Raw genomic sequence first — 25,172 nt, forward strand, 5'->3', positions numbered from 1 at the left:
GTATTCACATTTTATGTTGAGTGGAAGGACATATTAGCATAAAAGAGGGCGCTTTTTAAAGTAGAGAAAAGGAACAGCAAATAGAAACCGATGAATCATTGCACCACATTTAAATAAAAACTAGGAAGGTTTATTGATAATAAATAGCCCCGCTGCCTGATAACTCTAAAGGAATGTGGAGTGATTCATATATGCCATCCAGCAGAATAATGTCACATGATTCAAAAAAGTCCAAAACAAACAGGAGTATGATGAACAGCTTTAGTTTCAAAACTTCATCTTAATACGGCCTTAAGGTGGAAGCTCACCAATTCGAGTCTGGATGAGTCAAATAAATGTTTTCATGATTCCACTCGATATATAAACACACTTTTCCCTTTAACCTCTTTCTAAACAACATATATGTCTTTTCCATAATTCCCCAACCAACCAGGGGCGTATAGTTGGGAGAATGTGATGCTTGAATTGGTTCTTACGTTAATGTTGTTTTTCTTCTATTTTTCATGTTTGATGTAAAAAGCGATCCAACATTTCCAAAATATGTTTGACATAATGATATAAAAAGGTATCAATAGCAAACTTTCACACATTTGTCTAATAACCAAAGTCAGAAACACACATACAATACAGTAATGGACAGTGAAGCATTTATGACTATATTGATCCAACCGTCATCGAACACAGGCTGGAGATGAATTTCTACTTGTGTCATTTCATTCACTTGTTAAGGAAAAACACATTTTGGTGACTGTCAGTAATGTTTGTATTGTGGGAAATAATGTTAATCTTCATCCTTTTGTGAAAGAAGGGAATTGACAAACTCAGCTGAAGATAACAGCCTATGAGGTACAAAAACAACCTTTATTATAATTAATAAAATCTTGAAAAACTCAAATGAAACGGGTCATTCTCTTCCAGTATGTACAAAGACTTACATGTGTTCCCACCGCCGCGCGTGGTGGGGGTGTTCTCTCTTTTCCAGTCCCTGGGCAAAACGTCTGCACATTTGAGTCATTTTAACCCCCCACATTTGTCTATTCACGCTATATGTGATCCCAGGGAAGCTGAATATTAAAAAAGTATCTTGAAAAACATTTGCTGTCGACCGTTCAGACTGCAGCCCGGCTTCATACAGGGACTGGTCTGGGTCCACCGGGCGCGCTAACAGCCTCGGCGAGTGCGTGCGGAATATTCCCCGATAAATGAACCGTCCTCGTTGAATTCTCCTTCGCTGTCGGTGTAGTCGCCCGGGCTGTCTCTGCTGTCTCTGCTGACGCTGTCCCCCAACGCGTCGTCTCCAGCCAGGGACCGCAAGCTGCTGCCCTTTAGTGGCTTCTCTTCACTGTCACCAACAACAACAGCAGAGGAGGAGGAGGAGGAGAATGGTCAGGGTCAGTGGTACAGTGCATATGTTCAGAAGCAACACTAATGGCACCAAGAGGCCCAAAACACACGCACACAGAAACACCAGCACACACAGTACATATAGACTACCGGTAACTAGAATGTGCACTCGGTAGAGCGCATACCTTCGCATATCACAAGATTGGGCATTGAATTATGAACATTTTGGCATTAGTTGCATACCAATTGGATACAAATTTACCGTGCTATGGTAAAAAGAAGATTTTGACCTTTTCATGACCTTGACCTTGACCTTTGACCCGATCAATCCCAAAATCTAATCAAATGGTTCCCGGATAATAACCAATCATCCCACCAAATTTCATGCGATTCGGTTTACAACTTTTTTTGTTACGCGAATAACACGCATACAAATAAATAAATACATAAATACACGGCGATCAAAACATTACCTTCCGCATTTTCAATGCGAAGGTAACAAGTGCTCAGCTGCACTAACACACCAACAGGCTCACAATCACAAAGCCAGAGCTTATGGTTCTTATACGTCACGGCGGAGAGGAAGGCAGGGGAGGAGGCAGCAGCTGCACGTCAGGACGGGGAGCGCGGGGGAGGGGGCTACAATCACTTCACTAATTGCTAATTGCCAAGGCTTCAAGACCAAAGGCAATTTCAAATCTCTTTAGAACCAGCGATGGAAATTGCCCGAGCGCAGTGAGAAAAGAAAGAAGACGAGTGGGGATTGTGTGTGTGTGTGTGTGTGTGTGTCGGGGGAGGTGGGGCGCTGCGATTGAGAAAGGGAAAAGGGGGTAGAGGTGGGGCATATGCAATCCCAGACAAACAGCCTGTCATTCCTGGTATTCCCGAAGGCCCGCACGCAGGCCGAGGAGATTAGATGCCAATTTAAGGGCGGGCAGCGGGCCAACTCGCAGGTGTCCCACGCCGACATGCGGGGTCACCTCCAAACACTGACGATATTTCTCCTCCCTGTCCTCTTTTCTAATTCTCTAAACCCTCCATGTTTGGTAACACCTCTCTCTCCCTCCTCCTCCTCCACCCACCCCGCCCTCCCTTCGGTTTGGTATTCAGAAGGCGTCCAGAGACGACGCTCTGGTGGCTGCCGTCCATACGGTCGTGCCGTCTGAGGCGGACTGTCGTTGACGCCCGTGTCAAATACAACATCGACATTTAGATTTAGAGCAGAGACGTACTCGAGGCTAAGATGACCAATCGTGTCACCTTCACAGGGACTTTTTAATCACCAATGTTATCGGCACTATTCCATGAGACCGTTTACCATGCAGGCCACATTTCAACTCTTATCAAACCCTCTTTCTCCGACGACGACGGAGCGCTGGAGATAAGTGGCTGTTGTCTGAGAGCAGTGGAATGCAATGGCCGCCCACAGTGACTTTGAATGCAGTGATGAAATGGGTCCGAGTGCTTCTGAGCCCCGGCTCCCATTCAGGCAGTCGGTTTGGATCCCGCTCAGCCTCTCAGCTGTTGCTGTGAAAAGGCTTAAGCCTATCAAACAGGTGAGGCGTGGGGGCACATCACCTGGCAGAAGAGAATCAGATTGGTCTCGCCATTGACCCGTGCCGACTTGGTTTGGGGGCAGCGCAGAAACATCAAGGCGGATTCTCTTTTCTCTTTGCACCTGCAGCTGTATTTATTTTTCCGTTGAAAAGTGTCTGAAGGAGAACTTCTCCACTTGTGCCGCTTTCTTCCTAATTTCATATGAAAGGGAAGGTGGGAGCGACGATGAGAAAAAAGGTGCAGGGGGTTAAACACAAAGAGAAAACGGAGAACCTATAGCTGTGGAAAGAATTGCATCACACTGCTGTCTCTCAGCCGGCTGCAGCGATGACACCTGCTGTTCTCGCTGAGGACAGAGGGGCCAGACGGCAGAGGGCCGTCTCCAAACAGGAATTGTCTGAAGCATAATCGCCACTTGCCAGCTCCCCAGACGCGTGGCACACCAGCGGGTGGTCTGTTGCCGTCAGAGATCCAACGCGCACCAGAGAGCCCCGGATCCAGCTCCGACGCCGGGAAAACAACACCGCAGTGAAGCGAAGGGCACTCTGGGGGACAGTCGTCAGAGCCGCCTCACGGAACCAACCGTGAGGCATTCCGAGTTGCAGCCAAACATTTGCATCGACTTCTGCCTCATGAGAGCCAACCTGGCTTCAGAGATAAAAAAACCAGCGGCACACGATTTATTCATTCGGAACGACGGAATTCTGGAACGCAACACAAAATAATCACATCATTATGAAGCCACTTCACGGAGAGTTGATGTGTGATCATATTGAATCATCTTCCAGCACGGCTTGGGAATTAAAACCTCACAGAAAACTAGACTTGAAGTGTGTCTGAAAGCCATCTCAGTATCTGCAGCAATCACCGGGTCAATATTATGGGTTAGCGATAAAGGCATCACTTGAAGCTATGGGAACGTCAGATTAGAGTTATTACATCTTATTGCGATATAATCTATAAACAGGGCTGTGTAGACGGTGCATTGTGTCTTGTTCAACATAATTATTGTCTTGGCAAGAATCACAGGAATGTAATTGGCAACATCCACACGGTTGTGAGTAATCATGTTCTGAATAATATGACGCCGAGCAGACAGAAGAGGCCAGAAGAGGTGATTTCTGTTATGTGTGCACAAACAAACACGCCATCGTCATACAGCTGGGCTGTCAAGCACAATAGGATTCAGTTGATTTCCCTAAACTGTCACTCTGGTGGGTAAACAATGCAGACAATGGACACTCAACAGCTATTATAAAGTACAACAGACGACTGCTTTGGGCTTAAAGGCTCCGCCCCCCTCCCCATTAGTCATGCTTAGTTTATGCCGGTTCCAATAAGTGCAAGATATTTTGCATCAGGGTTGACATCTAGAATCAACCAGCGTGTCTGCAGTGAAAGATTCTGAGAAGATTAAAAGATCTTCCACAGCGTTCACCTTAAGATCACAAGGTGAATCAGGATTTAAAGGATTTAAAGGTAAAACACCCGATAAGCAGAGGCACTCTGCCTCATGTGTGTCACATGTATACAGCTCAATGTATGGGCTTGCTTTGTGTGTATAGATATTCATACACACAGCCACACACAGACATACACACATATACATATACAGGACTGTCTCAGAAAATTAGAATATTGTGATAAAGTTCTTTATTTTCTGTAATGCAATTAAAAAAACAAAAATGTCATGCATTCTGGATTCATTACAAATCAACTGAAATATTGCAAGCCTTTTATTCTTTTAATATTGCTGATTATGGCTTACAGCTTAAGAAAACTCTAAAATCCTATCTCATAAAATTTTAATATTTCCTCAGACCAAGTAAAAAAAAAGATTTATAACAGCTGAGTGTTTGTCAAGGCTCAGGAAACCCTTGCAGGTGTTTCGAGTTAATTAGACAATTCAAGTGATTTGTTTAATACCCTACTAGTATACTTTTTCATGATATTCTAATATTTAGAGATAGGATATTTGAGTTTTCTTAAGCTGTAAGCCATAATCAGCAATAAATCAGAATAAAAGGCTTGCAATATTTCAGTTGATTTGTAATGAATCCAGAATGCATGACATTTTTGTTTTTTTAATTGCATTACAGAAAATAAAGAACTTCATCACAATATTCTAATTTTCTGAGACAGTCCTGTATATATATATACATATAAACACACATATATATACACACATAGATACATATACACACAATATACAGTATATATATACACAAAGAAACACACATATACATATATATATACATATACTCTATGTGTGTATATGTATGTGTGTGTATATATATATATATAAACACACTTACATATATAAATACATACAAACACACACACATATATATAATATATATACACACACACACACATTGTATATACACACATATATACACACATCTACTGCCTACTGGACCAAGCTGAATCACACACTGGGGTCATAATCTGAAAAAGCACATCATTCCAACTAAAGGGTAAAACTCCAGTTGTTGTTCCCCTCTTCGTCCCCGAGCCCGTGCCTTAGGAGAACAATGGCTTCCTGGCTGATCCTGGTAAAGCTCATGAATGCATGGTTTTCTTTCGGGATGGGAGAGAAAACATTACTGTGACACATGACAAATGAGTTTCTCCGCCACATTAACATATGGTTGTTGGGTTAATATTGCTCCAGCACAATGCATTTGAAGCAGATACAAAAACGTAATTTCCTCAGCGCCCTAGCCCCCCCCCCCGCAGAGGCAAGAGTACAGCTCACCTGTATTCACAGAAGGTGTCATCATTCATTCCTTGTGACTCCACATCAGGGTGGAGGTCCTCCTTCTCTTTCACTGCAGGGGGGGGGGGGGAGACAGACATTTCAGGTAAAAAACAGAACTTTTATCCACAGATGCGGTTACATATTACTTGTACTGTTCAAGATTCAAGATTCAAGATGTTTTATTTGTCACATACACACACAGGGTGTGCAGTGAAAAGTAATAATGCTCAGATGTGCTGCAGGCAACAACAACACACACAACATTTACAAAAAAAAAACAACAATAAGTGTGTTGTGTGTGTGTGTGTGTGTGTGTGTGGTGCCTAAGAGGGCAGTTGTGGTGGGGGTCTGGGGGGCTGGTGAGGTCACAATCCTCACATGGCCTGCCTGAAGAAAAGAAACTCTCTCTCTCTCTCTCTGTTCTTGCAGCGTGACTACGGAGGCCGCCCTCTGACCGCCGCAGCAGAAATTTTTGTGTGTTTTCTTTACCTGTGAGGCTACTTGGCTCCTGCTAAGTATCTTCTCCTAACTAGTCTTCTTCTAAGTTTTTGTTGTTTGTAGTTGTTGATGTTTAGTCTGTTTGTTTTTAGTGTTTGTTTTTAGGTCCTGGTTGAGGGAGAGTTGTGTTGTGTTGGTACACTGTCCTGTTGACTGATTGAATCTTGATCTTTTCATCGAGACCTGGTTTGAATATTGTGCCAGAAAAGCCAAAACGCTGGAAGTAATCGCAACGGCGGTGTCAACTGGAACTGCGGTTTAATTCTCCGGTGGGTTTTTTAACTTCAAGGGTTTTTGTACCCAGCAGCGTGACTCAACGGTGGAACATGAAGGAAGACTCGAGGACAGTCTTCCAGAGGAGTCAAGACTAGGAGACTAGAGAGAAGACAGAGTCTGGAGAAGACAGTCAAGAGTAGGAGTCTTACCGGTAGGAGTCTTCCGCTGGAGAGTTATATATGTCTTTTTTTTTTTCCATGTCTTTTCCATACTACTATCCTATCTACTGTCATACTAGCTCTCACTCATGATCTAACTCCTTCTACCTCCTTTCCCTTCCTACCTACTCTCACCAGCACCCTCACGCAGGAGGCCACAGGAGGCCTGTGTCAGTCAGCATTTTCTGCGCATATCTCTTTGATTGCTGGCTTTGCTGCTCTGGACACCTGGCTCTCTGGCTCTGCACTGCCTCAACACACCTAGACACCACGCTGCTCTCTCCTCTGCTCCTTCTCTCCTCTGCCACACACCCAGACCACACCCCCACCTCTGGTACATGTTATCCCTGTGACTTCTCACCCCTCACCCACATGGTGTTTCTGTCCATCCCACTTATCCCACTTGACTTTTGAGTTCATGGTTCACCAGTCTTTCTTGTACTCATTTCTTCTTCTGTTCGGTTTGTTCTCACTGGCTCTTTGGGATCCTTGGGAGATTTCTTGACCTGGCCCGTTAACCCGCATAATCCTTCTGGTGACTTTCTTGGTGACTTAATTCTTTAACTTTTAACATCCAGACAGAGACACAATGCCCTTTCTTACTCCTTCCTTTAACCTCCTCCAACTCACTCTACTCCTCACATGCTTCTCTCCTGTCTCTGACTACTTTTCATCTCTACTCTCTCTCTCTCTCTGACTCTCCTCTCTCCACATCTCTCCTCTCTCTCTCTTTCTCTCTTTCTGCACCTCTCTCTCCTCTCTCTGCTCTCACACCCACCACCATTCGCTCATCTGCCCTGCCTCCCTCCTTCCTCTCTGCATGCTCCCTCTCTCCTCTCTGGCCTCCTCCTCTCCCTCTTTCTCATCCTAAGATGCTTCTCACTCCCAGACACCTCTCCGCTCAGACACCTCTCTCTCCTCTGTCGTCATCTCTCGCATCGTGAGGTTGTCGGAGAAAACCTCCGAGCGGGACCCAAAGTGTAGCCGGCTCTATCAGCGGAGAAACTTAAAGCGCGAAAGAAGAGCATCAAAATCTCCTCCTTCTCTTCTTGCCTTCTCCTTCTCTCAATCTCCTTCTTCCTCCCTCTCTCTCCTCCCCTCTTCCTCCTCTCCAGCTTCCTCCTTTTCCCCAAAACTCTGACCTCTCTAATCCCTCCTTCTCTCTCCAACCTCCCACTCTTCCCTCTCTTTCCCCCCTCCCCCCTCCCCTTCTCTCTTCCCCCTTTTCCTTTTTGCCTCTTTGCCACCCACTTTCATTATCTTCTTCCACCCTCTTTTCACCTCCATCTTTTCCCCTTCCATCCCTCCTTCTTCACACCTTTCTCTCTCTTCTCACTTTCATCCTCTCTGACCCCTCTTTTCTTCAACCTTCTTCATGCACTCTGACTCTCTTCGCATCTCACCCTCCGGGCAACCTTCTCTTCAACCGCCTCTTCTTCTGCCAGCTCCTAGCAAGTCAGCCTCCTTCCTTCCTCTTGTTTCCCTTCTGTCTCCATCTCTCTAGAGTCAACCTCTCTTGAATTCATTTCACTCCCTGAGCTCACTGAGTCAGCTGTTCTGATCTCCTGTCTCCACCTTTCTGAGAAACTCTGGCTGCGGTTCTCTCTGCTATTCTGTCCTCCCTTCTCTCCACAGTAACTCTCTCCTCTCTGGCAGTGGAGTCTGCCCAGGGCCAGACCACTCTCTCCCAGATCCTTCTGATTCTCTCTTCACACTGCCTGATCTTGCTCTCTCTCCTCTCTCTCCTTTCTCTTCTTCTACTTTCTGCTCTCTTTGGGCTGTGAACCACGAGACCTCTCTCTTCTCTCTTCTCGGACACGGGGGACTCTTCTTCTGTCCTTCTTTTCTCTTCTTCTCTCCCTCTTTTAAAGACCGGGTAACTTGGTTATTCCTATTGTCTCCCTGATGTCACCAGTTGTCCTCCTCGCCCTGGGTTCCTCCTCAGTCACGGCTCCTGGGTTCCTCCTCTCGTCACAAATCCTCTCGGCTCTGTCTGTCGCACGGCTTCCTCATTCGCTGGCGCTTCTCTGACTCCCAACTGATGATGACTTCCACACACCGTTCCACCATGACGTGGCTCACCGACACTGTCTGTGTGACATCTCTCACCCTCTGCGTCCTCACCAGGAACCTGGGAGTGACTCCAACATCAACCCTGACTGGCCAGGAAAGGCAGGAAAGGCTCCCCACCCACGACCTGACTACAGCCATCAACAGGCTGTGTTTGACTGCCACCCAGGAACTGGGCATTTCGCCGGCAACGGCAGTGACTCATTCTCCAACGCTCAACGGCGCCAGTTCCTTTCAGCACTCATCATCCATAAACATCAGGAGATGTCCCCTTCTTACTCACTCCACTCCGAGGTTCCAGACTCACACTCTGGTTTCCTCCGCGACTCACTGCACGCTCTCCCTGGCTGGTCTGCGCGGCGCTCTGACACCCCTGCAGCTCCCGAGAATGCAGCAGCTCCACGGTTTCTCTAGCAAACCACCCACACCAACTCTCCCTCCGCCCCGCCTGCCCTGGCGCGCCCGGGCGCTCCGCTTCAAACTGGTGGGTCCCGGCTGCCCGCTTGTGATGGTTCGGGATGGCGTACATCGGATCCTCCCACTTGAGTTGAACCCTGCCACACATCATGTGTGTACAGAGGCAGGGGGGGGGGGCTGACGCCTGGGGGGGGGGGATCCTGTGGGTGTGGGATTTGGATTTGTGTCTGCCACCCTGACACCACTGTGCCTGTGGCAGGGAAGTTGTTGGCACATAATATAGAATATGTAATGCCTCAAATTCAAATAGCTGAAAAGGATTGTGTATTTAACATTTACAAAAAGGAAATAACTCAAACAGCAGCATCTGCCTTTTGTTAGTTTTAATCATCCAGTGGTTTTCTGTCAGACGACTCTGGGAAAGCAGATGTCCAAGAAGAAATGATGTGAACTTTTCCCATCACTTGAGTATATATACACTGTGTATAAAAAGTAGAATTTAAAAGTCAGAACTGTGAGAACAACTAAATCGGACTGTGTAAACATTATACAGAGTCTGCACACTGAAAGCCTCTCTTCTGTTTATCCGCCCCAAAAGGTCGACACAGACGCTCTTTGTGTAAATATGCTTTAAAATAATACGAGTTGCTTTCAAGAGAGACAAAAGAGGGGTTTCATGAGACAAGCTGGACGGGCAAAGGGGGAATCCAAAGGAGCTGATGAAATATTCAGTGTTTCATGTCAAAATCTACTGCAGGCAAAGAGGTGGAGTGCGGGGGGGGGCAAAGCAGGTTGAGAGGAGAGAGAGCGAGCGAGCGAGGAGACACTTCTGCAGGTACCAGAGTGAGTTTGAATTTGGCTCTGATACAAGACGGCACAAAGGTGCAGGGGGGAGAGCCAGGAAGGTCTGCACAGGTGTGTGTGTGAGGGGGGGGGGGGAGGTGTAAAACAAAGCCAGCTGGTTCCCACTCATCTGGCTTGACGAGGTCTGCAATCAGACGCAGCGGGCAGAACTAACGGGGCCACACAAATGATTTCATAACGCAGAAAAGCATCTCGTGGACAGTTCGTTTGAGAGGAATTATATTTGGCACGGCAACAGCAGCAGAGTCGGCCAACATGCATTTCCAAATGTGTGTGTGGGTCAGGGTTGAGACTGATTGCCCATTATCATTCTTTCAGGAGGTCAACCACAATCACGTTGAAGTCAAATGGAAGGGTCACCCTGTAAACATGTTGATTATTTAAAGATTTTAAGTTGCTTATCATCGAGTCCTTTACTGAGCTTAATTTGGGTTCACTTTGTGAAGCAAGACAACCAGGGGGAACCAACTGGCCCAAGGCTAACTGACCTTTTCCCATGAAGAACACGTCTTGTCGCTGGGTTGGCGGCGGCGTACCTGCATACTTGCCACCTCTCTTTCTCTGCACAAAGCAGGCCATGAGCGTGACAAGGGTGAGGAACGCCAGAGCGCACACGGTCCCGATGAACCAGCCCTCGGTCGAGAACTTGCTCCGCTGACTTTTCGCACCTGCGGACAAAACCAGCAAAGAGACACGGAGCTCAGAACTGGACAGTCCTCGGCGGTCCGTTGGGGAAGGACCGTTCCCTGAAGCGCTCCTCACACAAGTTTATCTTTTTTTTTTTAATCAAATCTTTTATTGGTTTTCGAGATATTAACATGCAAAAGAAAAGATGTACACACTGTACGTATACAAAGGTACTCACACAAAAAACATACAAAAAATAAAATACAAAATTAAATAAATAATACATATATAACTAGAATGGGCACTCGGTAGAGCGCATACCTTCGCATATCACAAGATTGGGCATTGAATTATGAACATTTTGGCATTAGTTGCATGCCAATTGGACACAAATGTATCGTGCTATGGTAAAAAAAAGATTTTGATCTTTCCATGACCTTGACCTTTGAGCCGATTGATCCCAAAATCTAATCAAATGGTCCCCGGATAATAACCAATCATCCCACCAAATGTCATGCCATTCAAGAAGATTTGACCTGTTCATGACCTTTGACCTTGACCTTTGACCCGATTGATCCCAAAATCTAATCAACTGGTCCCCGGATAATAACCAATCATCCCACCAAATTCCATGCGATTCGGTTCAATACTTTTTGAGTTCTGCGAATAACACACATACAAATAAATAAATACACGGCGATCAAAACATAACCTTCCGCATTTTCAATGCGAAGGTAAATATGGGTAGATATGAAAAAACCTCAGCACATATTAACATATATATGCACATACCTGCATACCTTAATACATACACACACATAATACTGTTAATTTACCCTCTTCCCACTGATGGCAACGCCCATCAACATAACTTCATCTTTGACGTATTTGACTCGCACTCCCTTCAACTATAAGACTTCATCTCTTATGAAAGAATATTAGAGAGGAAAAACAAAAGCACAGAGAGATGCAAGACAAGTGAATAGTATAGTCACCACAGTCGATATCCATTTGACGATGCTCTGCTAGTTTAGTTCGAGCAGGTTAGAACTCAAATCACTAAACTCTATTGAGTGCTGCTCTGTTTTCCTCCTCTCACCTTTGACTCGGGTCTGGATAACACCTTCAAAAATGCTAGCATTATCGAGCAGCCGCTTGGCCATGAGGCGCACGGTGTACGCGGTCCCCGCTTTGAGCCCATCAATAACGTGGAAACCTCGAGAAGCGTTTACAGCCTCTGATACCAGCCAGTTGCCGTCACCTACACAGCCAAGCACAAGAAGTGCACAAGCAGCAAGTCGGTATGAGCATTCGCACAAAAGAAAATGAAGATTGCAAGAGCTTGGACTTAATATACACTACCGTTCAAAAGTTTGCGGTCACTTAGAAATGTCTTTATTTTTCAAAGAAAAGCACTGTTTTTTCAATAAAGATAACATTAAATTAATCAAAAATACACTCTATACATTGTTAATGTGGTAAATTAATATTCAAGGTGGAAGCGTCTGGTTTCTAATTAAATATCTCCATAGGTGTATAGAGGCCCATTTCCATCAACGATCACTCCAGTGTTCTAATGGTACATTGTGTTTGCTAATCGCCTTAGAAGACTAATGTCTGATTAGAAAACCCTTGTGCAATTATGTTAGCACAGCTGAAAACAGTTATGCTGGTGATATAAGCTATACAACTGGCCTTCCTTTGAGCTTGAAGTTTGTAGAACAAAATTAATACTTCAAATATTAATCATTATTTCTAACCTTGTCAATGTATTGACTATTTTCTATGAAATGTTCAATTCATTTGATAAATAAAAGTGTGAGTTTTCATGGAAGACACGAAATTGTCTGGGTGATCCCTTTTGAATGGTAGTGTAACTCTAAATACATTTTAACACATGTTGAGGCAATCATTGAGAAGATGGAAGTAGCCATGCAGACGCAAGGCTTGAAATATATTTGTGGGTGTTTGTATAAAACCTTTCCAGTTGCACCTACACATGATGCCACCTATAATTTCTATCAATATTTCGCAATGCGGGGATGGGAAAAGTAGCTTACGGTTATTCATATAAGCCACATAAAGCTCCGAGTCCTGCTGCTCTGCTCTGGCAGTCCAGCTGATTTTGGCAAAGGTGTCACTCACATAAGAGCTTATGTTCAACAGCGCTGGCACTGATAAAGAGAGAAGGAAAATAAGGAGGAAAGGAAGACAAGCACAGAGAAAGAGAGGAAAAGAGGATTAGCAGAGGCAAATGGGTTCCCCTGCAGCTTGAGAGCTCTGCAGCGAGAGACAGTTCAAAAGGCAACGCTGGGCCCCAGACTTAATTGAGCGGAGCTCTGGACTCATAAAAGGGTAGATATAGAGATCGTGGGCGGGAGTGACATCTCGTCTTCACTCCTTCTGAAGCAAAACTGGCATTTCCTGACACCTCCCTGCCATGAGTGAATATCAGAATAGATTGAAAAGTCACCCATTGTTAGTTGAAAGTTGAAGATAAATCATGGGGAGATCACAGCGGGATCACTGGCTCTACATGTGTGAGCTCTATGCCTCAAGAAGGATGAGTAGAATTGCCGGGGATAGAGCTGGGAAAGGAGAGAGAAGTTGTGGCCTGAAATGAGAGAGAAGCCTCAGATGTTAGATTGCAGCTGCACTGCTGTCAGATCTCATTCGCTATGTTGTGCAACAAGCCGGCTCTATCGACTACATGAAGGCACGACTGTTGAAGCAACCGGGAGAACTGGATTAATGGAAGCAACCTCAGCGCGCCCGATAGGAAACACACGGCTACCACAGTCGGGTTTGGGTCTGCAGAACAAATCAGAATTGTAAATTCAAAACTACAATTGTCACATTTTTAAGTTTTTCCTTTACTGTAAGTTAGGAATTACCCAAATATTATATCTCGACAAGTAAACAGGAAAAACCTTTCCACAAGCGTGTCTATCTCCACCACTACTTCTACGTCTCGAGCAGCGGCTGCAGGCAGCGATACATACTGCTCTGAACAGGGGCCACAGCTGGTGCCGGGGACAAATCTTTAGAGGGATGAAAAGAAAATGAAATACAGTAGAAGATTATAGACATGTATGGAAAGCCAGCTTTAAGGTTTATAGACCAGGCACAAACAAACACAGACCCACAGATGCATGTCCACCACCCCTCACAGACGCGTGGGCGGGGCATCCTCAGATACAACCACACAGATGGACGGCTGCATGTGTGAGCTGCTTTTTTTTTATACTGGTGCTTTTGGATTTGGTGACTTGTGGAGAGCTGCACCACCAGAGTGTTCTTCGTGCTTCCAATTATTTACCACTGCTATTTCTATTCCGAGCAGGAATTTAACCGTTTAGCTTTTGGCTTCCAAATTCGTAATTGTCAGATTCAAAAATCCACGTCCAATCCATCATTTCTATTTTTATAAACCTGCATCAACTGATTTGTTTCTTTTCCACTGGCATCCAGAGACGGTGTCCGCTCTCTAACTGAAAACAGCTGCCTAGAAAACAGTAAAGGAGTAGAACGGACATTCCCACTCTACGTATCACGATGGTCAGAGCAGTTTGTTTTTCTATGAAAGAACTACAACAGTAAAATTCGACGCCAGACATCTTAATAAATAGCTGATAACGTTTTTTTTAATTGCCCTTCTTGGCCAGATGCATGGTTCATTTTTACTTTATTTTTTATTATTATTATGCATTCTTACTGTTGATGGTTGTATTTCTATAAAATTACCGAAATAAAATATCAAGTATAAAAAATATATGAAGTTGAGCTCCAGATTCAGGTGATATTTTTCTGTAGTGTCATCAGTGAATACTGAATGAAGAGGATCTTATCATTCGTCTGATAAGCTGTGTTGGTCATTACAAACTGCTGTCGACTCTTCTGCTCGGATAGCCCAGTCCTCAAGTTGCTGCAGTGAAGATGAATCAGCTTTTGATCATCATGTTTCTCAACCTTTTCAAACATTAAGTATCAGCATTAAATATATCGGCGATGATAACACGGGTGTCCAAATTCTGTGCCGGGGAGCAGATCTCTGGAGGAGCTGGCTATCTCTTTCTGTCTTCAGAGGACCATTCCTCTCTGAGCTTTTGTCATGTTTGCAGCCCGCTCCAGCTCTGCTGCTCGGTTATCTCATGAGAGCTGATGGAGAAAAATAGATATTTCCCTCTGTCTGCCACACTCTTCTTTGACGGCCATTAGCTGTTCTCTCCCAGTCTTCTCTGCTCCTCTTCCTCACTGATGCCTCACCCTATGCTTCTGTGTGTTGTCTGCCACTCGCCTCAGACACTCTTTTCACAACGAGTCTTTCAAACAAAGACACATGAACACTCATCTGCCGATACCTCTGTGGCTGCTGTCTTTCGTTCTGTTGATGTCAGTCTGTTTGTCCAGACAATTTCTAAGCTACTTTTTATCCCGACTAAATGGGGATAAGCATTAAAAGCTCACTCGGTTACAAAAGGTGAAATATAAATGGAGACTTACAATGCCTGTAGGCTCACTAAATCTCATGCATTCATTTTTTCCACGTCAATCCATTACTCATCAACATCTCTACATTCATGGTGCCCCTGCTCCGTGCTATTGGCATCCATAAATCTGCACTGCTGCATTGGGACTGACGTGCCCTGAGGACAGCGCTGAGAAACAGAACTATTTAATCTCCCCACCGAGCCTCTACTCAGCCATATGTACAAACAATGCATCTAATGGCTCTCAGGCTGGACATCCACCTACAAGAGGAAACGCCTCTCAAAGGAAATATCAAAGAGAGGAATTAATCACTTTTATTAAACCAGCCAGAGATGGTGGAAACATATTTTCTCATGCGCTCATGTCTTTTTGGCTTCACCTGTAATAGTAGGAGGAGTTTTCCGGGAACTTTGAACTGTTTGGAAAACTAATTGTCCCTGTTCACTGTGTATTATGAAGTATCACATGAACAAGTGTTAATGAAAAGCTCATACTCAGTGTGTTTACATGATGGTATCATTCGAATCTTGCTTTAGTCGGACTATGCTCTCTTTTGGGGGATCTGCTGTTATCCCAATATACATGGCAGAGAGTAATTCGAATCATTGGCCGAAAGCATGTCATATCCGATACGATAGGTGGCGCTGTTTTCATTACAACTCGTGGTGATACAGCCATTTCCGCTTGACCTCTTCACCACCACCAACAACAACCAACAACAACCAACAACAACAACAACATTTCGAGAAAGATGGCGAACAGAGAGCAAGGCGAAGCTACATCCCTCTACTATTCTTGCATGATGTTAATAGTGACATTATCGTCTCTTTCGACTTCCGGGTCACGACATGGGAGGGAGGGAGGGAGGGAGGAGGGCGGCGGGATCTCGAGCATGCGCAAAGACGCAAAGTCCAGTTCCTAATCCAATTCACCGTTACATGCCGCGATAGTCGAATTATCAACCGGATCGGATCGAGTTATCCAGGGGTGTTAATCGGATCGTAGTCGGACCGCACATAGTCGAACAAAGGTGTTTACATGAAACGGATCATTCGATTTCAGTCCGACTAAGCCAGTTATTCGAATGCATGTAAACAGTCACTGTCAATCTATTAGTGTTGAGTGTTAGATTAAGTCTTAACAGAGTTTAACAAAAACCGGCATAATCTGCATAACCTTGTTTTATGTCAAATAAAAATGTAAGCCACCACGTGTGTAGAATCTTAAATTGTTTTTACGTTGGCACCCCGTAGAGGCAAAAATGGCTACGCTGAAAGAACTTATCAGCTCATTAATTCCCTCGGTGAGCCTTCGGGTCAAATGGATGACACCCTGAACAACAACCTGGCCAACACTCAAGGGCATTAAAGGATTGTGTGATGGTCACCGTGATTTATCAACTCTATTTGAGTGCATGTCGAGCAACTGACAGGAAATGCACAAGAGCTGAACTGGAGGTCCATGTTTAATTTATAACAAGCCCATAACTACTCACAATCAGAGAAAACGGTGCAAGTGCCACGTATTGTTTTCTATGATGGATCAGCGGGTACAACCCGACCCGACCTCGGACATTCACTTCACTGACTTCACTGAAGACACTGAGGGATTTATGAAATAGTTCAAAGCTATTTTTTGAGTGAACGATGACAATCCCTGCATAGACTTCTTGAAAAGGCCTGAACGCTCTTCTACCAAATGATCATTAACATATTAATGACTCAACTTGTGTTACCTTGAATTCTTGAAGAAGAGTGAGTTGTTCTTGCACACGTCTGTGGTGAACAGAGAACAGATAAATGGAGACATCCTTGATGCATTAAAGTACGTAGGGTCCAGGTTCAACAACCTCTGCAGGTCCGGATGATTTGTAATATACAAATTGACGGTTTGTGGGTGAAGTATTCCTTGATATGTTTTTATTCAGCTACAATAGTGCTTTGAATGCGTCTTTAATGGCGTCATAAACTCATCTTGTGAGATTGAGATCGGGTTGTGGTCCCGTTCGGCTGATGATCCGTTATCTTTCAATCATCTGCTTTCTGACATTAATAAACATTCAGGAGATGTTCCAGTCAGACTTTAAGACAAAGCAAATGCACCAAATGCCAAATTTGACACAACTGGTCACAACAACATTGACATTTTCTTTCTGGTGACATTTTAAATGTCAACAGCTATTTATGTTGTTCAGGGAGTAGATTTAGTAGTATTATAGTCGTATTATTTCAGAAGAGCCACATTAACAAACTGCCTTCATCTCATTCGCATCCCGCCGTTCTACAATCAAAAACTAGATGATGTATATCGAAGGCTCAAAGAAAAAACTAAAAAGCTCCTCATGGCTCAAGATATGCTCTATCTAAGAGTCTTGGTTCTCTGGTTCCCGAGACCACATCAAACGTCATCAGTGTCTTTGAATATGAATTTACCTTTAGATCGCAACAATCAGCAAGGTGGGCAAAATATCATTCTTTCATCTAGTCAAGTTATTGTAAAAGCCAACATCTCAGACAATGTGAGAAATACTGCCGGGGGACAAGCAAGCTGCTAAGCTAACAAGACGCCAATAAGCTGATTCATGTTTCATCTCAAGCAGATCACTGTAACGTATTTATTGAGGTTTTCAAAAGGGTATTTAGTGGTGAGAAATTATTCACAATTCTGCTGCTAAACTTCAAAACAAAACGTTTTAGATGGACTCCACTGGCTCCTGGTATCTTTTAAAAACTGCCTAAAATAAAGTCTTTTAGCTTTCATAGAAAGCTCAAAAAGGCTCAGGACAGCCTAAACTACAGAATCCCTGTTGATGTATGTGACTTAAGGTTCACCGCCGTGGGTTTGTTAGATCTTCTCAACGGCCGTCATAGGAAAACTTCAAATGCACCTTTTTATCTGCAAACACAACATTCACGAGGGAATTAGGGAGGCAATCACAGCGATCCTTTTAAAGCTACAGCTTAAAACTGAATTTACCTGGTTCACTCTTATTTAAGAATAATAATAATCACGGCGGATGTTATGCTGTGCTTTTTCCATTGTTATCTTACTTTGCGCTTGTTTTTCCTCATTTTCAGTTAAGTGAAGGGCACAATTTAAATAGCCTATTATCATTTCAAGAAAACTGTTTTATTCAGCTTTTGCAGGGAAAATCCAAAGAATTACAAGAATGTGTAACTAAGAACTGAAACAAAGACCAACACCTTCTTCTATATATGACTGGACGTAGCTCCAAAAGCACAGGTCCTAAAATTCCAAATTTTGCTGGACCCTCCCCTCCATGCCTTGTAACCCTGAACCCTGATGACATCATCAGGGTTAGAGACATACCCCCACCCACCCACCCACCCACCCACACACACAAGACACAAGCATCTCATCTCAATTACTCTAAATAGCCCCAATATGTATGAATTATTACATTGTACAGACAACTACCATGTCTGGAGTATACTTCAAAAACACCGGTAGGGCACAACCAAATAGAAATGTGATCTTATTAACCAGGACAGGTGTACGGATTTCATCCACTCACGTGCTGGATTGTCGGTGCTGCTCTCCTGGGCCATCGGAGGTCCACAACCTGCTTGAGTGCAGGCTCTGAGAAGGAAGCGGTAGAGGCGGCCCTCCTTTAGACCTTGAAGCTGCCATTGGGTGGTGTCAGGCGTCGTGATGTTCGTCTCCTGGGAATCAACCACCTCCAGTGTGGTCTCATTAACTATAGAAGGAGTAGAAAGATGTCAGGTCAGAGGCATGAGTGAGCCTACGACGGATACACACGCAGTAAAAGTCATTACCGTTGGCTCATGTTGTACACTACCGTTCAAAAGTTTGGGATCACCCAGACAATTTCGTGTTTTCCATGAAAACTCACACTTTTATTTATCAAATGAGTTGCAAAATGTATAGAAAATATAGTCAAGACATTGACAAGGTTAGAAATAATGATTTGTATTTGAAGTATTAATTTTTTTCTTCAAACTTTGCTTTCGTCAAAGAATGCTTCTTTTGCAGCAATTACAGCATTGCAAACCTTTGGCATTCTAGCTGTTAATTTGTTGAGGTAATCTGTTGAAATGTCACCCCACGCTTCCTGAAGCACCTGCCACAAGTTGGATTGGCTTGATGGGCACTTCTTGCGGACCATACGGTCAAGCTGCTCCCACAACAGCTCAATGGGGTTGAGATCTGGTGACTGTGCTGGCCACTCCATTACAGACAGCAGACCAGCTGCCTGCTTCTTCCCTCAATAGTTCTTGCACAATGTGGAGGTGTGCTTTGGGTCATTGTCCTGTTGGAGGAGGAAATTGGCTCCAATCAAGCGCTGCCCACAGGGTATGGCATGGCGTTGCAAAATGGAGTGATAGCCTTCCTTATTTAAAATCCCTTTTACCTGGTACAAATCTCCCACTTTACCAGCACCAAAGCAGCCCCAGACCATCACATTACCTCCACCATGCTTGACAGATGGTGTCAGGCACTCTTCCAGCATCTTTTCACCTGTTCTGCGTCTCACAAATGTTCTTCTGTGTGATCCAAACACCTCAAACTTGGATTCATCTGTCCAGAACACCTTTTTCCAATCTTCCTCTGTCCAATGCCTGTGTTCTTTTGCCCATACCAATCTTTTCTTTGTATTGGCCAGTCTCAGATATGGCTTTTCTTTGCCACTCTGCCTAGAAGGCCAGCATCCCGGAGTCGCCTCTTCACTGTCGACGTTGACACTGGCGTTTTGGGTACCATTTAAAGAAGCTGCCAGTTGAGGACCTGTGAGGCGTCCATTTCTCAAACGAGAGACTCTAATGTACTTGTCTTCTTGCTGAGTTGTGCACCGGGGCCTCCCACTTCTCTTTCTGCTCTGGTTAGAGCCCGTTTGTGCTGTTCTCTGAAGGGAGTAGTACACACCGCTGTAGGAAATTTTCAGTTTCTTTGCAATTTCTCGCATGGAATAGCCTTCATTTCTAAGAACAAGAATAGACTGCCGAGTTTCACATGAAAGTTCTTTTTTTCTGGCCATTTTGAGAGTCTTATCGAACCCACAAATGTGATGCTCCAGATAATCAACTAGCTCAAAGGAAGGCCAGTTGTATAGCTTATATCTCCAGCATAACTGTTTTCAGCTGTGCTAACATAATTGCACAAGGGTTTTCTAATCAGATATTAGTCTTCTAAGGCGATTAGCAAACACAATGTACCATTAGAACACTGGAGTGATCGTTGATGGAAATGGGCCTCTATACACCTCTGGAGATATGTCATTAGAAACCAGACACTTCCACCTAGAATAGTCATTTACCACATTAACAATGTATAGAGTGTATTTCTGATTGATTTAATGTTATCTTCTTTGAAAAATAAGGACATTTCTAAGTGATCCCAAACTTTTGAACGGTAGTGTATGTCACTGTAGCACAACTATAATGAGGGTCAATGGAATGAAGAGATGTCATGCTAGCAGATACATGTCGCGACAGGTGAGCTGAGGAGGAATACATTATGAAGAAAGAAGATGAGAGGAGGAGATGGAGAGCTCACGATGAGCCGGGGAGGGGAGGTGGGTATGAATAAGTATCAATCAGTAAATAGAGGAGGCGGAGAGAGGAGAAAGAAATACAGGAGGAAGAACTGGAGGATATGTGATGAAGGAAAAGCTGAACGAACTTTGTGGAAAGCGAAGAAGAAAAAAATGCCAAGAGGAGGTGGAAACAAACAGAAGCAAGACAAAGAGACTGCAGACACATAAATAAACAGAAGGCCAGACAGTCGAAGGAGGAGCAGAAGTCACAAGCAGCGTAATGTACCACCAATCCATCCATTGACTAATTACAGTGGCTGCAGGACTTAACTGGATGTGCATATACTGGAGGATAACATCCAAGAGTTGACATAAAAACAACATTTTAGATCTGTCTGAATTACACTGAATCAATTCAACGGAAAAAAACCTTCAACACCTACGGATTCTATTGTGTGGGAATATCTGTGTAAAGTCTGACATCTGATATGGCAAAAAAAAAAAGAAGCTGAAAGGAGAGGGGGACCAAGTGTATTGAGGAGCCGGCCAGAGTCCGTGGGTTGTTGGCGGAGGCGGCAAAGGGCTGTCTCTGCTTTCACATTTTACACAAAAGATTTCCGAAATGTCAGCCAACGAGAGTGTAGGCTTTGAAAAACGAGCGAGCGTAATGAAAGCCCCTCACGCACTCGTTCACCCTAAACGGTTCTCAAGCAAGAAAAAGGTGGGATTATGATATTTTCTTGTAATAAATGGCAAATAAATTAGTTTGAGAGGCACAAACAGCACTGACTCAAATGATTCTTTTGGAAGAGAACCTGCGGTCCTTGAGGATAGCAACTAAGAAACACAGAGGAAGGATTCTGAAGTGGCCTTCACAGCCAGACTGCTGCAGACCACGGTGGAGGGCTCCGTGTTAAACAGTGCAGCCTCGTGTCTGGGATGATAACAGAGAGAAGGAAACGGTAGACGGATACGTGTGTGGCTTTATCAAATGAACATTAAACCTATAGACTCATATCCCAGGCCCCCCCCCCCCCTCCTCCACACGACTCACACTGCAGCTACACTCCGGTATACACTTCGCCCACATCGTCCACATGGTCTCACGCAACAGACAAAGCCGCACTGAGCTACAGCAACGAGCCGTCTCTGAATGGAAAACCTCACGTAGGACCAGAGGTCTGCACTGCGTAAATCAATGAGTGGTTCGTCATACAGCATCGTGTGTGTGTACATACTGAGGTGGTGCTGCAGGAGGTAACCAGTGAGGACGCCGTTCTTCTCCAGCGGTGGGCCCCAAACCAGCAAAATGGAGTCTTTCTGCGCGTTGGAGGCAGTCAGGATGTGCACTTGCTCGGGAACTATAAAAATGACGGTAATGTTAATGTTTCTACTGGATAGACATGTTTCTCTAGCACCTTGTTAGTCATGTTGAGGTGGGAAAACATGGCATCGTCTTTCTCTCAAGTGTCTTTTTACACACCCGTTATATTTATTCGGTGTTTTAAGCTTTATTTATATATTTTTTAACTGATGAAAAACACATTGGATGAACATATGACAGTTTAAGTTTAACATTGTATTTTTGATATTTTATTTGAGATATGGTTCGAAACACATAATACAAAATTAAAACACTATAATTTGTGTGAAATTACCTCGTTATATATACATATGTTGTTTCTCTCTCCTACATCACTGAAAAGTATTCTGTTCATCTGAGGTTTTAAGTTGGAAACTGGGCCATTACTATTACATAGTTGTGATTATGCTTGTAGGTAAATTCAGATTTAAGATGAGACATTTTCCTCCTGTGAAAAAACTCAAAATCAGTCTTCTGCACATTTATGATCCTTCAAAGGGAGCTCGAACATTAAGGTCTAGTCACTTCAATGCAGGCGGATTTAATGTAAATGAAATAAGTGCTTTTATTTAAATTCCTTGTCACGATGCCCGAGTCACGTTCAATGTCCACCATGTTATAACTGTATCCTTATGCAAGCTTGGAGTGATTCTGTTGTTGTTTTTGTGTACTAAGTGGCAGTAATGTGTGTTTGAGGAGCACCCGTGAGTTATGCGTGATGTCTGTGTCAGCTCACCTCCCTCTGGAGTGTTGAAGGTCACCGGGTCACTGTTGGGGCCATTGCCCTTCTTGTTGAAAACATTGACGGTGAGTCTGTACTCCGAGAAAGGTATAAGGCCCGGCACCATGGTATGATTCTTCTTCCCAGGAAAAGACAGCGACCGGCGCTCATCTAAAATCTTGTCGGGGTTCAGCCAACTTCGTTTCCTCAACCACAGAACCTGCGAGAGGGAAAAAATTTAAAAATGGGGATGATGGACAAGTTTGAAAAGAGTGCAGAGAGAGGAGGGAGGAATGAGAAAGACGGAGATGGATAGGAAATGTTTAGGGGTGGCAATGAATGCCTGGTTTCCCCTTTAATGAGGCGGATATGTGAAATCAGACATCACATATGAACTGTGAATCTGAGATTTTGCTCCCAGTCACCTCAAAGGAAGGTGTGCGACGGAAGCCACGTCACACAATCAAGTTGTCATTGTCACTCTGTTAACCACTGTAACACCTACACGCATCCTTTTCACAGAATCTGTATCATATAGCCTCATTTAGAAATGCCTTTTAATTGAATTATCGATCAATTATACATTAATGGAACTACTTTTCTCAAAACTGAGATACCTCCGTGAGCACATGCAGAAAGATCATGGTTGAGTTCATCAGGTGGTAGTTTCCTCATGACAGAATCACTGGACTGGAGAAGATGCACCGTTCGATAAAAGGGCCATGAGGGGAGTTTAAGTAAAAACTAATACAGTTGGCTGAAGCTCACACAACATTACATTTTCATGGAATAATCTTTCTCAATGCTCCGTTTAACTATATAATCACTGTGGGACTACTGGGACACAGCACTTAAACAAATGCACGGCTTTAAAATCCCATAATGAACATTTGCTTGCACTTACATTATTGCCGGCAAAGGGAACTTATAGAAAACAAAACAATGGAAATGAGGTGTGTCTTTGGTGGAGAAACACTAAAGACACATGAGAGAAAAGAGGTAATAAAGATATTATCATGAGATCTGGAATAAAGATCTAATTGCACCAGGTAAAGGGCTTTAACTGTAAGTATCCCTTTGTACCTCTCTCATGTCAACACCAAGTAATTACTGTATTGTAAGATACTGTAAAGCGCTACAAAATGTGCTGTTTAGAGTTCCTCCTTTGCCTTCGATCAGTTACACAACGTAGTCTAGAAGAGTTTCAGGACCGTCAACAAACCGTACATCGTAGCCTCCGAGATGACCTCTCACGGTGGCAGGTGGAGCAGGGGTCCAGCTAACTCTCAGGACGGTGGTATTGATCACCTCCACTGCTACGTCCCGTGGTGCTGCAGTCGGGACTAAACCACACAAAGAGGAAGGTCAGGAATACAGAAATACTGCAAATAACAAGTTACCTTTGCCGAAACTTCTTTAACACTACCTTAGAGGAAATACAAAGATAGGAAATAAACGGGATAAATACAAACACAATAAGGGAAACAACTAAACTATCCTGTTTGACAAAAACAGCCTAATTTGATGGTCTGAGCTGGTGTGCTTAAGGAGGAACAGGTCGATTCAGGCTGTGCAGAGATGATTTGTTAGTAAGTAAAAACAGTGACGCTGGTAGATCAGGATACATATGCACAAATACTCAGCTGGACACCAAATGAAGCAGTTTTTTTTAGCTCTTCAGGAAACAAATACAACACCAAACATGGAATAAAAATGCTCTCAATATTTTCAGCTCTACGTGCTACTGGAGTAGAAGTAGGAAAGCACAGCAGACACTAAAGAGAAAAGCAGCCATTGAGCTTCAGTATGTGTACAGCAAGAAGTGTGTCGTGATCTGTCAAATCTCCCGGCTTTTGAGACAGGAGTGAGAATTTGACATCCCTTTGCTCTACAAAAGGTCATCTGCCACCTGCTGGATTCAGTTAAAGATGTTTCTTTTTTTCTTTTTCAAAGGGGAGGAGAAGTCACTACTGCACAGGCACACAGGGTTAAAAACCAGGAGCAAAAAGGGAAAAAGGAAAGAACTTATCCTGACACATTTTCCTGCAGACAATGCCAAAAGACGACTGAAGACAAGGTGGGATACGATAACACAGTAAGTCACGAGCCAAACAGCAGCTACATGTGCTAGTTCAGCCGGAGAAGTTTGAATAAAACAGCAGAACTGAAGTAAATGAACATATATTGAAAATCAAATCTACTAATGACACAAATACATTAAGTACAGCAAGTATGAAGTCTGTAACTCACCGTCTTCTCCAGAGTAACCCGTAACAACCTTAGGCTCTGGTCCCCAGCCGTGGCTGTTCCTGCTCTGAATTTTGATCTCGTAGAGGATAAAAGTGGACGTGTTCGTCGCGACAAAGGATTGCCTTTTGACCAGATGCTCCTTCCAGACATCTTCCACGCCCAGTTTCCTGTAGCTCACCTTGTACTCGAGGCCTGGGGCATTGTGTTCAATGGGCAACAGGGGCTAGAACAGGAGAGTGTACCGATGACTTCAAACATCT

General features: G+C 44.0%; 1 protein-coding gene across 5 annotated transcripts in view; it reads right to left on the reverse strand.

The window, feature by feature from the left end:
• Positions 1-247: 247 nt before the first annotated feature.
• Positions 248-25,172, reverse strand: part of LOC130199598 (neural cell adhesion molecule L1-like protein) — a 37,130-nt gene continuing 12,205 nt past the window's right edge. Inside the window, exons 18-28 of one of the 5 annotated variants that reach the window (XM_056423259.1) lie at positions 24,913-25,135; positions 23,890-24,005; positions 22,678-22,882; positions 21,817-21,939; positions 18,599-18,781; positions 13,575-13,613; positions 12,633-12,746; positions 11,672-11,833; positions 10,482-10,613; positions 5,660-5,732; positions 248-1,342 (exon numbers count right to left, since the gene is read on the reverse strand). In XM_056423259.1, coding sequence (XP_056279234.1) covers positions 1,162-1,342; positions 5,660-5,732; positions 10,482-10,613; positions 11,672-11,833; positions 12,633-12,746; positions 13,575-13,613; positions 18,599-18,781; positions 21,817-21,939; positions 22,678-22,882; positions 23,890-24,005; positions 24,913-25,135 — 1,551 coding nt within the window. In that variant the 3' untranslated portion in view covers positions 248-1,161. Of the gene's footprint in view, positions 1,343-5,659; positions 5,733-10,433; positions 10,614-11,671; positions 11,834-12,632; positions 12,747-13,574; positions 13,614-18,598; positions 18,782-21,816; positions 21,940-22,677; positions 22,883-23,889; positions 24,006-24,912; positions 25,136-25,172 lie in introns of all 5 variants that reach the window. The other 4 variants (XM_056423257.1, XM_056423258.1, XM_056423260.1 and 1 more) reach the window with 4 other exon arrangements.

The sequence above is a fragment of the Pseudoliparis swirei genome, chromosome 9 (genome assembly GCF_029220125.1).
Source record: "Pseudoliparis swirei isolate HS2019 ecotype Mariana Trench chromosome 9, NWPU_hadal_v1, whole genome shotgun sequence".
Classification (NCBI taxonomy): domain Eukaryota; kingdom Metazoa; phylum Chordata; class Actinopteri; order Perciformes; family Liparidae; genus Pseudoliparis; species Pseudoliparis swirei.